At 34.9% G+C, this 19,275-nt stretch overlaps 1 protein-coding gene across 1 annotated transcript in view; it reads right to left on the reverse strand.

Annotated features, from left to right (window-relative positions):
- Nucleotides 1–15,035, reverse strand: part of LOC120637779 (diacylglycerol kinase eta) — a 168,298-nt gene extending 153,263 nt beyond the window's left edge. The window contains 1 exon segment of the mRNA XM_039909792.1: nt 14,934–15,035. Within this exon segment, the coding sequence (XP_039765726.1) occupies nt 14,934–15,020 (87 nt within the window). The 5' untranslated portion in view covers nt 15,021–15,035.
- Between the last annotated feature and the right edge of the window lie 4,240 nt (nt 15,036–19,275).

Below are 19,275 nucleotides of genomic sequence, written 5' to 3' on the forward strand. Positions count from 1 at the left end.
CAATGGACGCTTCGTACGCCAGTGTAAACTAACAGGAATGTTTTTGAAGCTCGAATTTGTCAACAATTTTAGAGCTAGTGTTTTTGTTAGAACGCTTGTGAAATCAAAACCAGAGTAAAACGGCAAATTCATGAAACGTACTTTAAATTGTTTTAAAGCTGTACAAGTGTTTTGGCTGGAACGTTTGTTAAATAAAAATAACAATCGGTACAGAATTAGCTACTGTAAAACAGTGTCATTTAACTATTAGAATCAACTATTGGACGGCAACGGCTTAGTGGGGGCACAGTACACAGTGGATTTGAACCCTCATCCAATCCAATATTTTCGTCTGTGTAACTGTAGTCTTAGTCTTTGATCACTGGTTGCTACTTTGCTGTTATCGATTTGATTTCGTTAATTTCAACTATATACCTAGTCTTATTGTGTGAAATATTAGTTATTTAACGCTAAATTGACAATCTATGCTATATCAGGCTAAGGATCTAAGGAAAACTGTTAAGGATAAACTTAGTTGTGTAGCTGTAAAATGGCTGATGGGATCCAAATCCTCCTTAGGCGTAATCGCCCTGGCTCCAAAGCAAAGGTTTTATCAATAACAACGTCGTTTTGAAAAGTTTTGTTCCTATACAACTCTGTGGTTATAAGTTCTAACAGGAAACAATTACATTTAAATTTACGCATGTTGCAAACCTGTTGCTAGATGCACATTTACCCTGCTGATCTTAAGCCTTCTTCATTTACCCATTCCCCTCTCTCTTTATATCGTCGATAACTCATGCCTGAGGGCGTCCAACAATATGCTAGCTTATTCGCGGTCTTCACTCTTACTATTTCCTGGTGAAACGGCCTTCGCACCTACCCCAAGCATGGCCTACACATTGCCTTTCAACTTGCTTATATTTTGGACTATGTCAGTGACTCTATCTATGCGGATATCTTCATTTCATTTTGTATTCTTCTAAAATAACTCTCTATTCGTCCGATCCGTTTGTAAGCGTCAGCGTTGTTTCAGAGGATGGGAAGCCTTACTTTTGAGGCATTGGAGTATTGACGGTGAGAAAACATCACAATTTATTAAATATTGCAAAACCCAGCCGTATAAATCTGTTGGGACTTTCATAAAAGCATTTTAGTGGACGTCATACAAGAAACTTACTGTGAAAATTTAATGTTTCTAACCCGAGCACTTTAGCCTTTAGCGTTGATATATAAGCCCGTAAGAACAACTCTTTCTATTAAAACAGATAACAACCGGCTCGAATAGATGGTTTTACTTTCTAAACTCAAGTAGATACATAAATTCTCTACTAATCTCGTAGTTATTTGCATGAAAGCCGCATTTTGCATTGTTGCATTATAACGATATTCTCATGACGATTATAGCAAATTATTGCGGATTACAGCCTGTATTTTTCGATAGTTAATATTTAATCCTGAAAACACGTCATTATTTTTCATTTATTATACCAATGTTGACCGGCTCGACATTTAATGTAAACACATAATGGATGCAATAGTTTATTTTATTTTGTAATAGTATTCAATATTGGATATTCGATATTGGATTCAATAAAAGAGAGTCGTCTCACAAGAAAAGTTTAATTTAATGAACAGTGGAATGATACAGTCTACTTGATTAATAAATTCAAATAAAAACCCTGAGTACGTTTTATTAAATAACGGACTGACGAGAGTAAATAGCCTTTTACAGAAGTGTATCAGTGTTATAGAGGGAAATGGGAAAGAAGAAATTGGCGTGGGTTGGGACCGTTATATTTCGTTTGAGACGGCCTTTTTTCGGGCCCACTTTAATGAGATCAATTCTATAGCGAAAAAGGCTCGAAGCGATTCATTAATCGTGAATTCACGAGTCATTTTATTTGAAATTAGTTTGAAAGATGGATAAGAAACGAAAAAATGCTGGTTTGACGATCTCCCTTTTCAGGATTATCTGTTTGTCGAGATCCTGCATTTTTTGCATAAAGACAAATTAATAAATAAATTTCATATAGTATGTTTAACTATTCGTAATTCAAATTTGAAGTCTAAATTGTTGTTTTGGTTTAGGTATATTTTTACAACTGTTCTTACTTTCTACCTGGGAGTGTATTGTTGGTGGAATAAGCACTACCTTTCAGTTCTAATTCCCCTCCCCCGTGAATCGCAAGACAGTCTGTATTCCTGAGAATCCGCTTTCATTGGGAACCCTAAAATTTTATCAATTAATCATCATTTCTTAAAATTATAGTTCAACATACCACGATAATATTTTGGATTTGTCGATATTTCGTCCCAGTTTCATGAATCGTAGTCACAACGGGAATAATCTTAATTTCAGTTAAATTGGTTCTGTGAATGAAAGAGTAACAAACATCCATCCATCCATCCGTTCTAACAAACTCTCGCATTTATATTATTAGTAGGAAGTAGGACTAACAAACTAGTCCTCCTGGTTCACAATACATTTTAAGAAATAGGTAATTGTATTTTGTTTCTAATCAGTTTAACTAGCCTCTTAAACCATTAATGTCTAAAAATAGAAAAGAAATTAAGAGTAAAATAAATAAATTAAAAATAATGTAGCAATAAAAAAAAATACTTTAGTAATGAGAGCAGAAAATAAATATTTTCTAAAACATTGGCCAAGTAAACTTTAAAATACTAGGTACCTTCCGTACTATCATATAAAGAGCGAGTTGTATATGTTACTAGTACAAACATAAAAAGAAAAAACTACTAATGATTTGAGAACTTCCTTCTTTTCAGTCAGTTAAAAAGATTACTTATTTGGCATAGTACGTAATTTAATACTACAAAAATAGACTATAAAGGTACCAAAACTGAGTCAAAACAATTTGTCAGCAGCCAAACAAGATGTAGCAGCTGTATCTAAGTTACAAGACAACAGTGTAACGGATGGGTGCTCTCAAATCCGTTCCCAGTTTTGTTTGTTTTCCGTTTGGCTTTAGACCGCTTCCACGTCGTCCGATCAGGCATTCAGAGCCGACATTCAATATCCTGTCGGAGGTCAAGTGTCTTATTTTTTTAATCATAATATTTTTTTTATTTTTTTAAGAATCTTGATAATATGTTCGTTCTAGAGAAAAAAATTGAAATAAAATATATGATACGTTTAACAGAAAAATTAATGTTCTTATATCTTGTTCTGTTAAAATATTTTGATAGAATTCTTTTAACAAAAAAAAAACAAAATGAAATAAATAAAAAATATATACTACGAGAATATACACATCGCCATCTAGCCCCAAAGTAAGCTTAGCTTGTATTATGTGTACTAAGATGACTGATGAATATTTTAATGAATAATAGTCATCATCATATCAACCTAATACCGGCCAACGACAGGGCACGGGTTTCCTACCGCTATGAGAAGGGGTTAAGCCCGTAGTCTACCGGACTCCACATACCTTTGAGAACATTATGTAGAACTCTTAGACAAGCAGGTTTCCTCACGATGTTCTCCTTCACCGTTGAAGCAAGTGATATTCTATTACTTAAAATGCACATAACATAGAAAAGTTAGAGTCGCGTTCTGGGAATCAAACTCGGCCACCTGAAAGAAAGGTCGAGCTCCTACCCACTGGGCTATCACCGCTTATTATACACAATAAATACATAAATACTTATAATAACAAATTTTTGTTTCATTTAAGCTTGAATAACATGTGCTACAAAGTACTAGCTTCCATTCGCGAAAAAATATGCAAATACAGCAAACAACTTTGATAGAAAATGTTGTTGTACCTACCCCGATATTCTGAATACATTTGCATAACCTTTTCGAGTGTTGCAGGCGTGATATTGTTGTGTTGTGTGATTGCGTAAACAGTGCATGTTTAAACGATAGCGGTTGAATTCTTGTCATGTTTTGAAGAGTTCCTTTGTCTTCCTCCCTTAATCAGATCGTTGTTAAATTTCAATGGCACCGTTTTGGAATAAACCTCTTTCGAGCCAGAAAAGAATATTTCAAATTCTTCCTAATCCGAGCTAGGCCCGAACATACATAAAAAGCTAAAATGAGAACCTCCTGCATTTAAAAGTGGATTTTTAAAATCTTTCATTGTTGCCATGTTTATAAACGGCCCTTTGAATACCTAAAATGCAGAGCTAAGGAACTTCTTTCACTAAAAAGTCATTTTTAAATAACACTTAATAACTTCTCCTATTCCCTGTTTTCGTGCAAAAGTAGGTGGACACATAAATGGTATCCCTTGTCATAGTATATAATCGAGGGATTACCTTTTATCCGCTTGTGCTAGCAGTACTGATCAAGAGTACTGAACAAACTTCTAAGCAAGCACAATATCTTAGGCGGCATTATCTCTTACTCTCAGGTAAGAATGCCCCAGTCTTTATGTTAAAAATTTGACCAAGAAAATAATCACATACCTCCACCAGACCTTCGTACGTCGTGGCACGTGCCTACGCCCGAAGATAATAAAATGATTCAATCTAAAATCTTCAGACAACAGATTTAAGTTAGTAGAAAATTATATACCCTTTTATTGCAACCCAAACATTAAATTATTTATTTTCCAAACCCTTGACTTAATATACAGTACATCATTTTACTAGTCAATGCATTTCATTTGATACCTAGTGAGAAAAAAATATAATTCGCCCTTTCGTGCCGTCGGCCATTTTCGACCGCTCTCACTAATTAACTTTCCAAACAAAAATTAGGGGCATCCGTTCGGGAAATACAATGCCACAGACATTCACACAAACAAACAAATAAACACGTTAAACTTATAACACCCAGTCGTTTTGACTGGTCGGATCAGGGGGTTAAAAGTACAGAATAGTACAGAGTAGAAAACCCAAATACAAAAAAGATTTTATTAGTTTCGGGCGTTAGACCATTGGATAATATCTTGGATTTGTGACTGCAGTAGATGGTCACCTCGCACGATACCCGCGGGAAGGGGAGTGGTGGTAACAACTGTAATCTGATCTGCTGCCACTACACGATACATTTTCTATCAGTTATCGAATAAAAAAATAATCATTCCTCAATCACTAGTTCTAGGAACATTCTTGAAGGATCAACCTTATACGTATTATTACGTAAAGATTAACGATTATTACATAGAAGATACAATTACTATGTTTTTGGTAGTCTTTTCCATTAGCGTCCATTGTTTTGGCAACGACAGATTTCCCGGAAAATATATGATGGATATTATATATAGATGACTTTTGTTCTCGAAATAAGTTATTTTGAAACTAAAACCTTTATTCTTAACTAGTTGTTTGTTCCACGCGGTTTCACTGACACTCACACATTAACTATTGTATTGTTGTGTTTGTTGTACCTAACTCATAGACATGAACTCCCCTCCCGCAACGTATTGTTTAATTATACATTATCCCCTTATGGTCCAAAATATGTAATGGTCCAAATAGCTTGTATTGAAGCTACATTCTTGAGAACATATACCCTTAAACACAGAATTCGAAACAAATTTGTATCAGACAAATTCATATATCAGAAGTTGTACGTGTACGAAATTGCGGGGACCTCTAGTGTAGTGTGTAATAAACGTCGCAACAAGATAATATCTTCTGGCGATATTAAAAGAATAAATTATGATTTAAGTATCTCACTAATCTCATTTACATTAATAAGTGCCGTACATAAATTTTGCCGCTTTAATTTGTTTTTTATTAACATTATTATGAAGATATAAACGACAGGACTTCCCTTGATAAGATCCTGAGAGAATACCAACGCTGTTGTAACGTTAGTCATCATCCGCAGTTATGAAGGTCGTTTTTGCCATAGGACCACCAAATATAGCGGATGGTGGGCAAAGTGGTGTTTTCTACCGGACTTTCTCCACTTTTCTACATTTGTACTATTCATCTTTGTGGCTTAAATATTTTGCGGCAGATCAGAATACCGTTTTAACCACCCCTCCTCTTCCCACGGAAGGCGTAGTTACTTTTTTTCATGAATATAAACGAGCGCTTGACTGCAATCACACCTGATGGTAAGTGATGATGCAGCCTAAGGTGTAGCGCGTTTGCCTAGAAGATGCCTATTAACTCTTTTCAAAGGTACTCATATTGTTGGTACTGAGGAAAATGGAAGCTTATTAGAAGCTTAATAGAAATTCCAATTTATTTTGTTATTCGTGATGATCCTGCAACCTACCGCCTTGTCTCAACCTGAGGAGTATGTGTTAAGCATAATTGTGCCCGAAATAACATCGGCAACCACGCCCTTCGGACCGGAACACAGTATAGCAACAATGCTGTTTAGCAGCAGAAATAAGCGGCAGTAGTACTTCCCTTGTCGAGCTCTGCCACAAAAAGCACTACTAGTACTAATAAATACTAAAAAACCGGTTTGTAAATCCAATTCGGAAGTCGTTTAACCTATATTATGTATTTATTCATTCATTCATAATTGTATTGGCACGAAACATTGTAGGCATCTCTAATAACTCTTACGTGTCGTAATAATATTCAAAACCTTTAACTAGTTTGGCAAGATAAACAAGATAACGAGAGTGTTGGCGTGATTAATTCTTAAATGTTTAATGAGACTAGCTTTTACCCACGGCTTGGCTCGCGTTTCTGTAGATTTTGCCAATCAATTCGGGCTTTCGTTTTCTAAAAGTTTATCCCATCTAGTTAGAATAGTACTTTAGTTGTTGTTCTCACTTCTTTTCTGTTCTTCGAATAAGATGTTTGCAATATTTCATGATTATTGAATTGAGTAGGCCTGAAAGCGTGACAAATAAACAGACAAATTAACTCATATTCACATTCATAATATTAGCTGTTATTTTTTGGACAGTCAGAGATATGAAGAGAATTCTCGTCGGTTAAAGAATCACGAGATTTCTGCGATTCTTATCGATTTCCTTTTTAGCTAATCTTTCGCATTGAAGTAATAAATGCCCCATATATACACGTAACTTAGCACACAGTATCCTGAAATGATGATATCTATTTCCCACTCAGTCTACTAACCTTGTTTTGAAGTTCTGAATAACTGTTCTAGACGTGTTTACATTAAACGACCGGTTGGCACAAACGGAGTGTAATGTGTACCATTCTTCTGTAGATCTTTTAAGAGCTCAGTGACATAAAAATAGTCCGAAGTAGGTAAAATGATAATTTAGTAAGCCAAAGAACTTTCTATAGTCTATTTAAGTAACTTAAGTTTTTTAAGTTTTTTTTCGAGTTTCTATAGTCTATAAAGAATGATTTTTAACTTATTTTTAATTACTCACGAACAGGAATTTGGAAATAACTTGTAGTATAATTTTCTACCATTAATATGAAAACAGTAAATTGAAATTGAAATTTTACTTAATACGTTTAGAATTGTGTAATAACTAGGTATTTTATAACGGGCGTACCTTACATTTCAAACTCTCACCAGTGGATCCTTTCGTAATATTAATCGAAAATAAATACAGGGAAATAAAATACAGGGCAGCACTTCATAAATACGTCGACCTGAAAACCGCAATTCGCCGGTATTCCTCAAAATTATAAACTAAAAACGTAAACAAACTCAACCGTTTGTAAATAACAAAGTTTAATTTATAAATGCAATATATAAATAATACTTACAATATCAAAATTACGTAGCCATCGGGCACGGATGCAAGAGTCAAAATTAAAACCAGGTCAAACAACCGTACTTTCACAATAATCACATAGAATGAATCATTTTGAGTGCACTGATGAAGAATACAATAATACAGAGTGTATAGGGTATGAATTAGTGACAATAGAGTTGATGGGGGAAGGTTTTCATTAATGATTTTGTTGTTGAGTGCTCGCGCGGAGTGTTTTTCAGAGCGGCGCGAAAATACCGTCTCGTTCCGCGCCTGTAGCGCGACTAAAGTGCGGATCGGCTTTACGGCGAGCGTCGGCGCCCAGCCGTCTCGGCCCGCCCAGGTGTAACCGCCCCGCGTAGAGGTAGCGTTAGAACACGATTCGGAACAGTCGTGCGACAAAAAGCTGCATGTCTCTTTACGTGAAAAAAAACTAAATCGTGTGCCGTCACGGCAAACAGCGTAACGTACTTTTATACCATCATGCTCTCCTCTGTGTCCCCGATTATTTATCGTTTTGTTAACATACTTATTTCTTTTAAAGTTTTAGAAAAACTTATATATATTAACGATTCCTACTTAACAGCTCTTCTGGTTTTGACGATTTTTTTGTACGTTTTAGTGGGTTAATTTTGGCGCTGTTATCAGACTTCAAGTTTTTGGGGTAGGACGTCATAAGGGCCAGCTAATTCTTTGAAAATATTTTGAATAAACGTTGATTTTCTAGAAAAGCAACTGCTTGTTTCCTCTGTAAACCCCACTTTTCGTACCCTCTTTTTATAGATAGATTTATAAACTAGAGCTTGGAAGGAAGGAAATTTATGATATCTGTAGTGTGTATTAGAAACGGCAGATTCTACAATGCAGTTCCGTAAAGGCGTAATGGCCATTACATCAATTAATTCTTGAGGCCACTCTCCAAAATATATTTTGCTGAATACCGATAAGAAGGCACCCTTGTGATGATGCTACAAACCCGGTAATCAGCTCAGCCTGGTTGGAGGAGTGAATACAATCAGGCTGAGCGCTTTCATATTAGACAGCGGTTTTGGTAAGACAAAAAGTCGCTTGTGTGCGCTTCAACTAATATAGTCAGAGATATGTCGAAGAATCTTTATTTATAATTCATTTCTGTTTGAATAACTGTTGCGCTCACTTTTCAAAGTTAATACAACTACAAAGTGAACGATAAACATTCGTGTGTTAATGAAATAAATATTTCGCTAGTCCGAGCGGTTGTGGCAAATTTTGTGAGGGTGCTTTATTAAAAGCTAGAAATATAGCAAGAGACTCTTCTAGCTTCCATGATTGGCGTGAGACGAGAATGTTCCAAATCCAAATAATCATAATCACAATCTACATACTTTTTTGCGTTAACTGTTTACAAAAAAGGTCATAACAGATACAATGGTTCATACAGTCGGCTATTGAGGCTCGCAATATTTAACACAAGCTTAAAAAAGTAAAACAAAAAAATTGTAAACGTCAAAAAATTTCAAATTTCTATTTTGGAAAATAGAATTAAACATTATACGAAATAAGAAAGATTTTTAGCTTAGTATTTCAGAAGTCCGTTTTTTTTTTTATAACATTTCTATCTCGGTAGACCTATTATCCAATCTGTAGTAGGTGAGAACCCTCTTCTCAAGGGAGATAATTGCCCTTTTATTACGCCGTTTATAAATTTCTGGTATACGCACTTTTAGTATGTGAGTGGTTCGTTTTAATATTACCAGTGAATGACCGTGTCTTCAAACGCGTATAAGCTTTTATTATCTGTAACCCATATACGGTTACGAGATACGGTTTAGAGTATAGACCCTTCAAGCTGCCCCAATACGGGTTGGTGAGCTTAAACAACTATAGTATGGCCAATTTAACCTCGGACCAAATGTAAACGAACAAATGACAGGTCGTTCACCTATTGAAGGGTTAAGTCTTCTCCTATTTTATTATAGCTTAATTCATTTATTAGCTGTTCTTTTAATTGTTAAACTTAAACTTGTGTAGTTTCTATAACTAGAGGTCGCCTACTGGTCAACATTCAACTATAATTAATCTATATTTATAAAAATTAAATGCTGTTCGTTAGTCTCACTAAAACTCGAGAAAGGCTGAAACGATTTGGCCAATTTACGTCTTGACATATTCGTGGAAGTCCAGGTAAGGTTTAAACGGTAAGAAAAATATTCAAAATGATAGCAATATTCTGTATGTTTGTCACCCAATTCCTCTTACGCAGCTGGACCGATTTGATGAAATTTTGTATGTGTATTTCAATACGCGCTTTACTGGGCAAGACGACTTCTGCCTGTTCGGCTAGTTTAAAATATAAGTTTGAACATTATTGAGGTTTGGTTGTCACAGATTACACAAAGACTACATTGTTCATTTGTCTTTATGTCACTATTGAGACAGAGTATATATGCGTGTTAGTCAAAAACATGGTAATGTACGTTATGGTTGTTTAAGTGATGTAATGGATTTTTAAGCATATTAAAAAAAAGCCCTCTGTACTTCTTTTCTATATAAAATATAAGTGTGGAAAATTTCATACCCCTCCGTCCGCGCAATTTTCATAAAAAAGGGTATCTCCAAAGTTTTAACTTTACGTATTAATATATAGATATACAACGTGTAACGGAATTACGAAATACCCTGTAGAAATATTAAATAAAAAGAAGCATATTTATTTTTCCTTACAAACTAAATCAAAACATTGTAAGTTTCGATTTTACAGATAAGTCACAGAGACAGTAAATAATATACATCTAAAGCCTCTGAAGTATTATTTAGGTTTTCATTTACACGTTGTATTGATAACCGACATAGACAGCCGATTGGCGCAGTGGGCAGCGACCCTGCTTTCTGAGTCCACCAAGGCCGTGGGTTCGATTCCCACAACTGGAAAATATTTGTGTGATGAACATGAATGTTTTTTAGTGTCTTTTATTAATTATTAATAAAAAATATTCATCAGTTATCCTAGTACCCATAACACAAGCTACGCTTACTTTGGGGCTAGATGGCAATGTGTGTATTGTCGTAGTATATTTATTTATTTATTTATTTAACGAGATACTAACGAACGATATTTGATTTTCATTAGAAAAGTTTATTGATAAAAGCTGGCACGCATGTTTATTTAATCATGCTGAACAGTTTGTATATCGAATGCAGTAAAAGGAGTCTGATTAAAATGAAAAATGTTTGTCCTCGCCCGCTTATTGAGGCAATATGGCAATATATTTTTCTCTTTTAAATTCACTTACGTGTAAATTATGTAATGTCAATTCATTACAGTAACATTACTTTTTGGGCGTAGCATATGTATTAAAATAAATACATAATCTGACGGTCTGTATAGATAGAACTTTATAAAGAAAAACATTTATGCAGTGTAAATCATTTGTATGGTTGGATTGATGGTAAGCGTGCTCAATTTAACTAAGCGGTGATAGCCCAGTGGTTATAACTTCGACTTCACTTTACGCACGCACCTCTGACTTTTATAAATTATGTGCGTTTTAACCAATTAAATATCACTTGCTTCAACGGTGAAGGAAAATATCGTGAGGAAACCTGCATGCCAGAGAGTTCTCCGTAATGTTCTCAACGGCGTGTGGAGTACACCACTCCGCACTGGGCCAGCGTGGTGGACTACGGCCTACGGCCTGAAGAAGGGGCTTACCTTCTTATTGAGGGGAGCGACTCGTGCCGTGTAGTGGGCCGGTAATGAGTTGATGAGAGTCAGGGAGTTTTGGGTTCGAATCCCGAATCGGACCAACAATTGTTGTGTATCTCAAAACCAGTCCGGAGTTAGGAAATTGGCGATGTTAATCCCCGAGCCCGGAGACCAACACAATTCCGTCCGGATCGGCTATTATTGCTAACTTTTAAAAATAGTCGCTTAAGCCCACCAACCCGCATTGGAGCAGCGTGATGGTTCGATGCTCTAAAACCGTTTCCCCTATGTAAGAGCAGGCCTGTGCCCAACATTGGGACGTTAATAATCTGGGGATGGCGGATAAGCTGGTTTAGAAACGCCGCGTTAACTTTTGATAATGGTTTCAAGCAGTTTTTTACCATATTTTTAAATTTTTTCACAACTTCCCTGAAGCAGCGGTGAGCCCCGTGTCAGGATTCGCAATTTGGAAATTTATTATTTCTGAAGATTCTGTGACCTGGTCTTGCGGAAGGCTTCGGCCGTGGCTAGTTACCACCCTTCCGACAAAGACGTGCCGCTAAGCGACGTAGCGTTACGGTATTCCGAGTATTCCGAGGTAAACTAACTGCTATACACCCAACAGGTTAGCCCGTTACCAGCTTAATCTGCATCATCACTTAAAAGCCGAGATTGCAGTCAAGGGCTAACTTGTAGTGGGATAAAAAGAAAAGAATTCTCGGTATCACATTTGATTATAAATATCATGGTTATTTTTGGTGTTTCAAAAGAAATATTGAGCATCATTTAAAAGCACATCCAGGTCATCCTGTATTGAGTTCATGACACACGTTGCTTTGGAGAATTCCCCAAAAAAGTTTTAAAACCGACCGACCGAATAAGTATTTATTTGTATTATTTTCATAAATATATTCATCAGCTATCAACGTACCCATAACACAATCTACGCTTACTTTAGGGCTAGATGGCAATGTGTGTATTATCGTAGTATATTTATTTATTTAATTTTATTTACATTTCATTAATTTATCTATAAGTTTTCGCACATAATCACTCACTTTTTTGCATACTTTTACTACACAACCTTCATACATACATATACATAACACCACTATACACATACTTGCATGTTATAATTATAAGTTTTACTTGTAATGTCAAACATGCAAACCTACCATACTACACACATTACTTTGCATACTTTCACTACACATATCTACATATACACAGCACCACTATGAACATACCTGCATGCCATAATTATAAATTTTATTTTAAATGTCCTTTGTTAAAATTTCTCACTATTTGCTCTTTGTGTAATTTTTCCTGTATAATTGAGGAAGGCTGACTACTGAAACACAGTTTATACTAGTTCAGTAGTCAATGAACAATTGGATTGTTTTTACAATTGCACATAGGTATTTTGCGCTGTAAATGTACCTACCTAATAACCATAACCTATATATATTATACATCTAATTTGTTTGTGAAGTTTTTACAATTTTGTATTTTGTAGTTGCTATGTGTATGTACAATATGTAATGAAATAAATAAATAAAATTAGTACTTTGGTCATTGATCGACCACTCAAAGAACAATAGAATACTTGAGGGAAGCGCAATTGCAATTCGCAGTAAAAACTAATTTCAGAGTCGCTGAATTAACTCTTTCAGTTAAAATAGATTAAAATTCTAATATAACCTAGAATATATTTGGATTCTAATAGAATCTAAATATAATCTAAAATAAATTTAGATACTAATAGAATCTAGAATAGATTTGTGTGGGCAGTCGTCTGCTAGGAATTTCCCAATGAATTTGCAATGGCTCATTTGACTTATATTAAGATCATGAAATTGTGGATGCATTGAACATAATAATATTCTCGATTCAAGAATATATTTTTGAAAAGTCAACAAGTCAAAAGTTGGGATATAATACTTCGTCCGTTAATATATTGCAAATGTTACTGCTGCAAACTACTTGCACGAGTTACTTACTATTGTACTATTTGCACGAGTTACTGACTAGAGTATTTTACTTGTGTAAAGAACAAATTTCTTTACATACTAATAAATATACTATGACAATACACACATCACCATCTAGTCCAACGTATTTAGTGGTAGTACTAAGTAGAATGAGATGAAATGTAATTTATAAGATTGTTAATAAAGGCTTTATTATTAAATTATTAATAAAGGCTATGTATTGGCAAGCCAATATGGCCGCCATAACAAACGGCGCGAAGTCCTTACCTTCGGACTCTTTCCATGTCCGTTGCGAATTTAAATTCGAAACACAACGATTTTTATTTTGGCTACCGAATATGTTCAATTTTGTGAAGGAATGGTTCCTTCGAATATAAGGAAGGATTTGCGACAACCAGAAGGTGATGATATCAGATCTATGTGAAAACTCAGCCGATTTTTATTGTTATTATTAAAAAGAAATACATATAAATTCTAAATGCGCCATTTTCCTTAAAAGTTGAGTTCCTGAAAGTTGTTCCTGAATAGTCATAAGAAAATTGTTACTTTAAAAATAGTCTATAGGAAATGAATAAAATTTTTACAGTCGAAGTAAGCGTAGGTTGTGTTATGGGTACTTAGATGACTGATGAATAGTTTGTTTGTAGTTTGAATAATATACATAAATATACTATATATATTTAACTTAATTGTATCAGTGTTTGCACTATCCCGTTTTCCCTAACCTAGTTCTCCACCATAAAGGGTTGTTTTTATTGTTTTGTTATTTCTTGTTTTCGCTTTTAATTTGTGCAATAAAGACCTTATCTATCTATCTAAATACTTATAAAACACAGATAAACACCCTGACACTGAATCGAACCCACGGCCTTGAACTCAGATAGCAGGGAGGCTGCCCACTGCGCCGATCGGGCGTCTAACGTCATGTTCAATAAAATTGAATTCTTTATTCACTCATCTACTCGCGCTCAATGCCAGGGAGGACGCCAAGGTAATAGAAGTAAAGAAAGTCACTCGCATTCAATAAAGTGCTTTTCGATTTCCTGGAGCAGCACTTAAGAGATCTTTAACTCGAACACCTGAGAGGAATATCTCGCTCTTTGTATTCTTTGATATGCTAAATTGATGCTGCGCTCTTATATAAATGGCATTTGTTGAGAATGCGCTTTAGATGTAAGTCCGTTATGGAAATGTAAAAGCTCTGTAACTTATGTTGAGGCTCTCTAACTACAATCGTTTCGTAAACTTTTACCAGTCTTATATAAAGAAATAGAAATATAAAATATTTATTGCAAAAACTCAATACGATAAATCTTTGGAATCCTGACCCTAGGAATATAGAGCGAAAACTAGGAATATAGAACTATACTAAGTAATATTATTTTTTGTTTCTTTCTTTGTACCGTTTTTAAACATTTCACTAATATAAAACTAAGTTATCAAAAAGTAACACAGCTTATAATTCATTTAAATAAAGTTTAGAGTGCCTTAAAAAATGCTCAAATAAAATATTTACAGTCAATATTGCCAAACAATATTTTGTATCAATACTTAAATTATTTAATACGCCCCGCAATCAGATTGTAAACGGGGTGCCACAATTCATATCGAGTTATAATCATCACGTTAAGATACATCAAGAGTTATCGTACTCACGTCCTTCTCCTTTGCGTAGTAGAGCGTGCGCCCGCGCAGCTTGAAGTACCGCCGCTGCCATCGCTGGAAGCTGCGCGTCTGCTTCATCAGGTAACCTTCCTTGACCACCGGCTGCAGACAAAAGGTATACCTATTTATTGAACAATAAAACATAGCCGTAGTTTTAGTTCAAGTACTTTAGACACGTTCATGTTGAAATGGTTTTTGTGCGAATCTCATTTCTCATTTAATCACGTAAAGATAGATAGATAGATAAAATCTTTATTGCACAAATTAAAAGCGAAAACAAGAAATAACAAAACAATATAAATATATATATAAGATGCGCAAAGGCGGTCTTATCGCTTTAAGCGATCTCCTCCAGACAACCCTTTATGGTAGAGAATTAGGGAAAACGGGAAAAGAGACTCCCAAGAGTAACTCTCTCCATCGCCCGTTGAGTGATTCTGAGCCATTATCAAAGGCCTATTTAGCGATTGATCGCAAATTTTGTATTTAAATGGCAGAGAACAACCGACTGGCGACTGTAAGAAAAGTAACCGAATAGGGTTGTTGGGATCGATGCATGGGTGGGACCAAGAAAGGTTATATATATATTATTTTGGGTTTATATAGATATAGATAGATTCCATGACACAGGGAATCCTAGTGGGGAAATCACAGACTTTATCTGTATTCTTTGGCTTAATTTTTATGTGTTTAAATAAAATAAAGTCTTATATAAAATAAAATAAATTCAAACCTGTTAAAATCATATCATTAACTTTATCTATGCCCAAGAAAACACATTAAGCCATCGGTCGCTTTAATAGTGACTCAGATGTTTTAGTAAATAAATAAATATACTACGACAATACACAAATCGCCATCTAGCCCCAAAATAAGCGTAGCTTGTGTTATGGATACTAAATTGACTGATGAATATTTTTTTATGGCGCTTGGCGCAGTTAGCAGCGACTGCTTTCTGAGTCAAGGCTTTGGTTCTATTCCCACAACTAGAAAACGTTTTTGGGAAAAACATGAATGTTTTCAGTGCTGGGTCTGTATATTTATATTATAAATATTAATGTATATTATTCATAAAAATATTCATCAGTTATCTTAGTACCCATAACACAAGTGTTACAGTAAATTTATAAAGTGGGTAAATAATTGATAACTATAACTTTATATTTGCAAGATATGACATTGCGTTGGTGGGTATTTTAATATAAATAAGACTGTATTATCGATGCACCTCAGTCCTACATGGACTCGAACGATTCATAGATATAAGATACCTCCCGGTGTAGCTACGCTTACTTTGGGGCTAGATGTCGATGTGCGTATTGTCGTAGCATATTTATATATTTATTGAAGCAGCATTGTGGTTTTTTGCCGTATCTCCTGTTAGAGGGGGCGCTTGGACCCATCAGTAAGACGCAAATAGCTTGGTGAGAATGTTTTAAGCTCAAAGTCGGATCAGATCAATATTTTTTTCACACAAACTAAAAGAGCGAACTGATAATAACCAATTCCAATCGCAATTTACATTGTGATTTTAATCTGCAAAACGGTGGCCCTACCGCGTAGAGCAAATACGTTTTGTTGTTTTTCCATTTTCCCGTATCCAACTCCAATTAAATTGGACAATTTTAAACATTTTCATCGCATAAAGATAATAGATACTATTTTTATAAAAAGAGAGTTTAAAATAAAATCGTTCGTATTAAGAAATTATATTATTTCAGTGAAATTTATGCCTACAGCGATCACCGACCCGCCTGGTGGCGTGGTGATTATGGGCAAATGGGCAAATGGGCAAATGGGCAAATCGCCTCCCGCTAGGAGAGACCTTTAGTTCAGCAGTGGTCTAAAGTCTGTAAATGATGATGATTATTGAAGTTAAATTTATGCCATGTGGTGACAGCAGATCGTACGAGGCGACTAAGGAACTACAATGGGGAACGGGCAACAGCGTTCGCTGTGCTACTACTACCATTTACTGCGATCACCAAGCTGACTGCCCAACGGTGTTGATGAAGAGCAAAACCTCCCTTCAGTCAAGCAGAAGCTATTTATTAGAATGAATGAATGAATGAATATAAGTACTTTTATTGTACACCACAGAGAATATACACAGATATACATAAACAATAGCACAATAAGGTAGAACGTACAATTTGGCGGCCTTATCGCTATATATACAATGTATTGTTGTATCTGTGTAGTCCGGTTTATGTATTAGTATGTAGTTAATCGTATGTATGTTTTAAACAGTATTCCCCACCTTTTCGTTTTTTTTTTTTAGTTTTCATAATCCTTAGGTTGCCTGGCAGAGATCGCTACTAAGCGATAAGGCCGCGTTATGTATCCTACTACGTAATTTAAGTGTCTGTTTTTTCTGTTATTCTGAACTTGATGTGATACAGTGCCGACGCAGTGGGCAGCGACCCTGCTTTCTGAGTCCAAGGCCGTGGGTTCGATTCTCACTACTGAAAAATATTTGTGTGATGAATATAAATGTTTTTCAGTTATGTGTGTTTATCTGTATCTGAAGTGGTGATAGCCCAGTGGGTCCAGTGGGACTCAGACTTCACTTTCGGGGGGCCGAGTTCAAACCCCAGCGAGCACTTCTCTCTCTTTTAATTAAAATATCCCTTGCTTCAACGGTGAAGGAAAACATCAAGAGGAAACCTGCATGCCTGAGAGTTCTACATCATGTTCTCATAGTCATTTATCTCCCTCTTATTTAAGGGATTGTTTTCGCTTTATTTCTGACTCATCTTCTCATTCCAACCTTCGATCCCGCCTTGGTAACCGTCTGGTACTCCCATTTTGTAAAGCGAAGTTCTTCAATAATTCTTTCACCTTTAAAGCAATTTTGGTCTGGAACAATCTGCCTGCTGAAATCCGTGGAAGTAGTTCCCTTCCGATATTAAAGAGTCGTCTGAAGGACTACTACCTCTCTTAGAGTGATGGAATTTGAAGTAGATATTCTTTCTTTTAAATTGTGTGTTAAAATCTACTTATATATATTATGTTTGTTATATATATTATGTATATTTTATATTTATATATTACGTATATTTATTTAAATTATATATGTATTTGTATCTTTACATTTTGGTATTTATGTATAAATACTATCTATCAACACTCACAACAACAGGGACTATCCAAATCTTTTGCTGTAAGTCCTATCTAAAGGTGCCTCTAAGAGATTGCTTGCAGCAATAAGGCCGCCTTTGCATGTCTACATTGTGTACTGTATACACCTTACTGTTTCTTTTCCTGTATGTTATACGTGCAATAAAGTGTTTCTTCTTCTTCTTTTATAAACCATCCATCTATTGCGTACCAATACACCACGTTATCCTTGCAATTTGTTACATCACAGGCGTTACAGAACCAAATTAGGAAAATTGTCCCCTATACCTCGTATCTCGGATTGCTATAATAAGTGTGTGATTTAAGCTTAATGACTTAGACATTTTTCATGACAGTTACATTGAATTTAGACGAAAAGTTATAAATATTTGTTCTACTAATTAACCTGACTTACATTTTAGTTTATTAAGTTTAAGTTTAATTTTATTTATTACTTTTGAGACATCAATATTAATTATTTTAATCCGATTTAATTCATTTTTGTTTTGTTTTGTCTCCTAATAATTTATTAAGTTAATTTTTTTAATGTAATTTAGCTTTAAATATTTATACTTTTAAAGGTTTATATTAACTGACTAATAATTAATTGTAAATAATTTATAAGAATGACTTTTTTTACATTTTAATGCATGCTGTGATAACCTGTAAATAGTTGAACATTTACTATGAGACTCATTCCAAAAAAAAAAAGCAAGTTTTAATAAATATAAATAAATAAATAAATATACTACGACAATACACACATCGCCATCTAGCCCCAAAGTAAGCGCAGCTTGTGTTATGGGTAGTACGATGACTGATGAATATTTTTATGAATAATATACATAAAATACTTATAATATACAGATAAACACCCAGACACTGAAAAACATTCGTGTTCATCACACAAACATTTTCCAGTCGTGGGAATCGAACCCACGGCCTTTGACTCCGAAAGCAGGGTCGCTGCAAACTGCGCCAATGGGCCGCCAAATGTGTATCTATAATGTATCTACTGTTGGTTTTCCTTTATAAATAAATAAAATAAATAAACGCACAACTCTAACTACTTGGCGGATGGGGCTGATATTTTGCACACGGATAGTTATTACAACGTAGCCATCCGCTAAAACAGCATTAAATGTGTTAAATGGGGGATGAAAATTTGTATATAATCCTTTGTTTATCAATTTATTGATGGAGCGATGAAAAT

Source organism: Pararge aegeria, chromosome 4, assembly GCF_905163445.1.
Source record: "Pararge aegeria chromosome 4, ilParAegt1.1, whole genome shotgun sequence".
In the NCBI taxonomy this organism is placed as follows: domain Eukaryota; kingdom Metazoa; phylum Arthropoda; class Insecta; order Lepidoptera; family Nymphalidae; genus Pararge; species Pararge aegeria.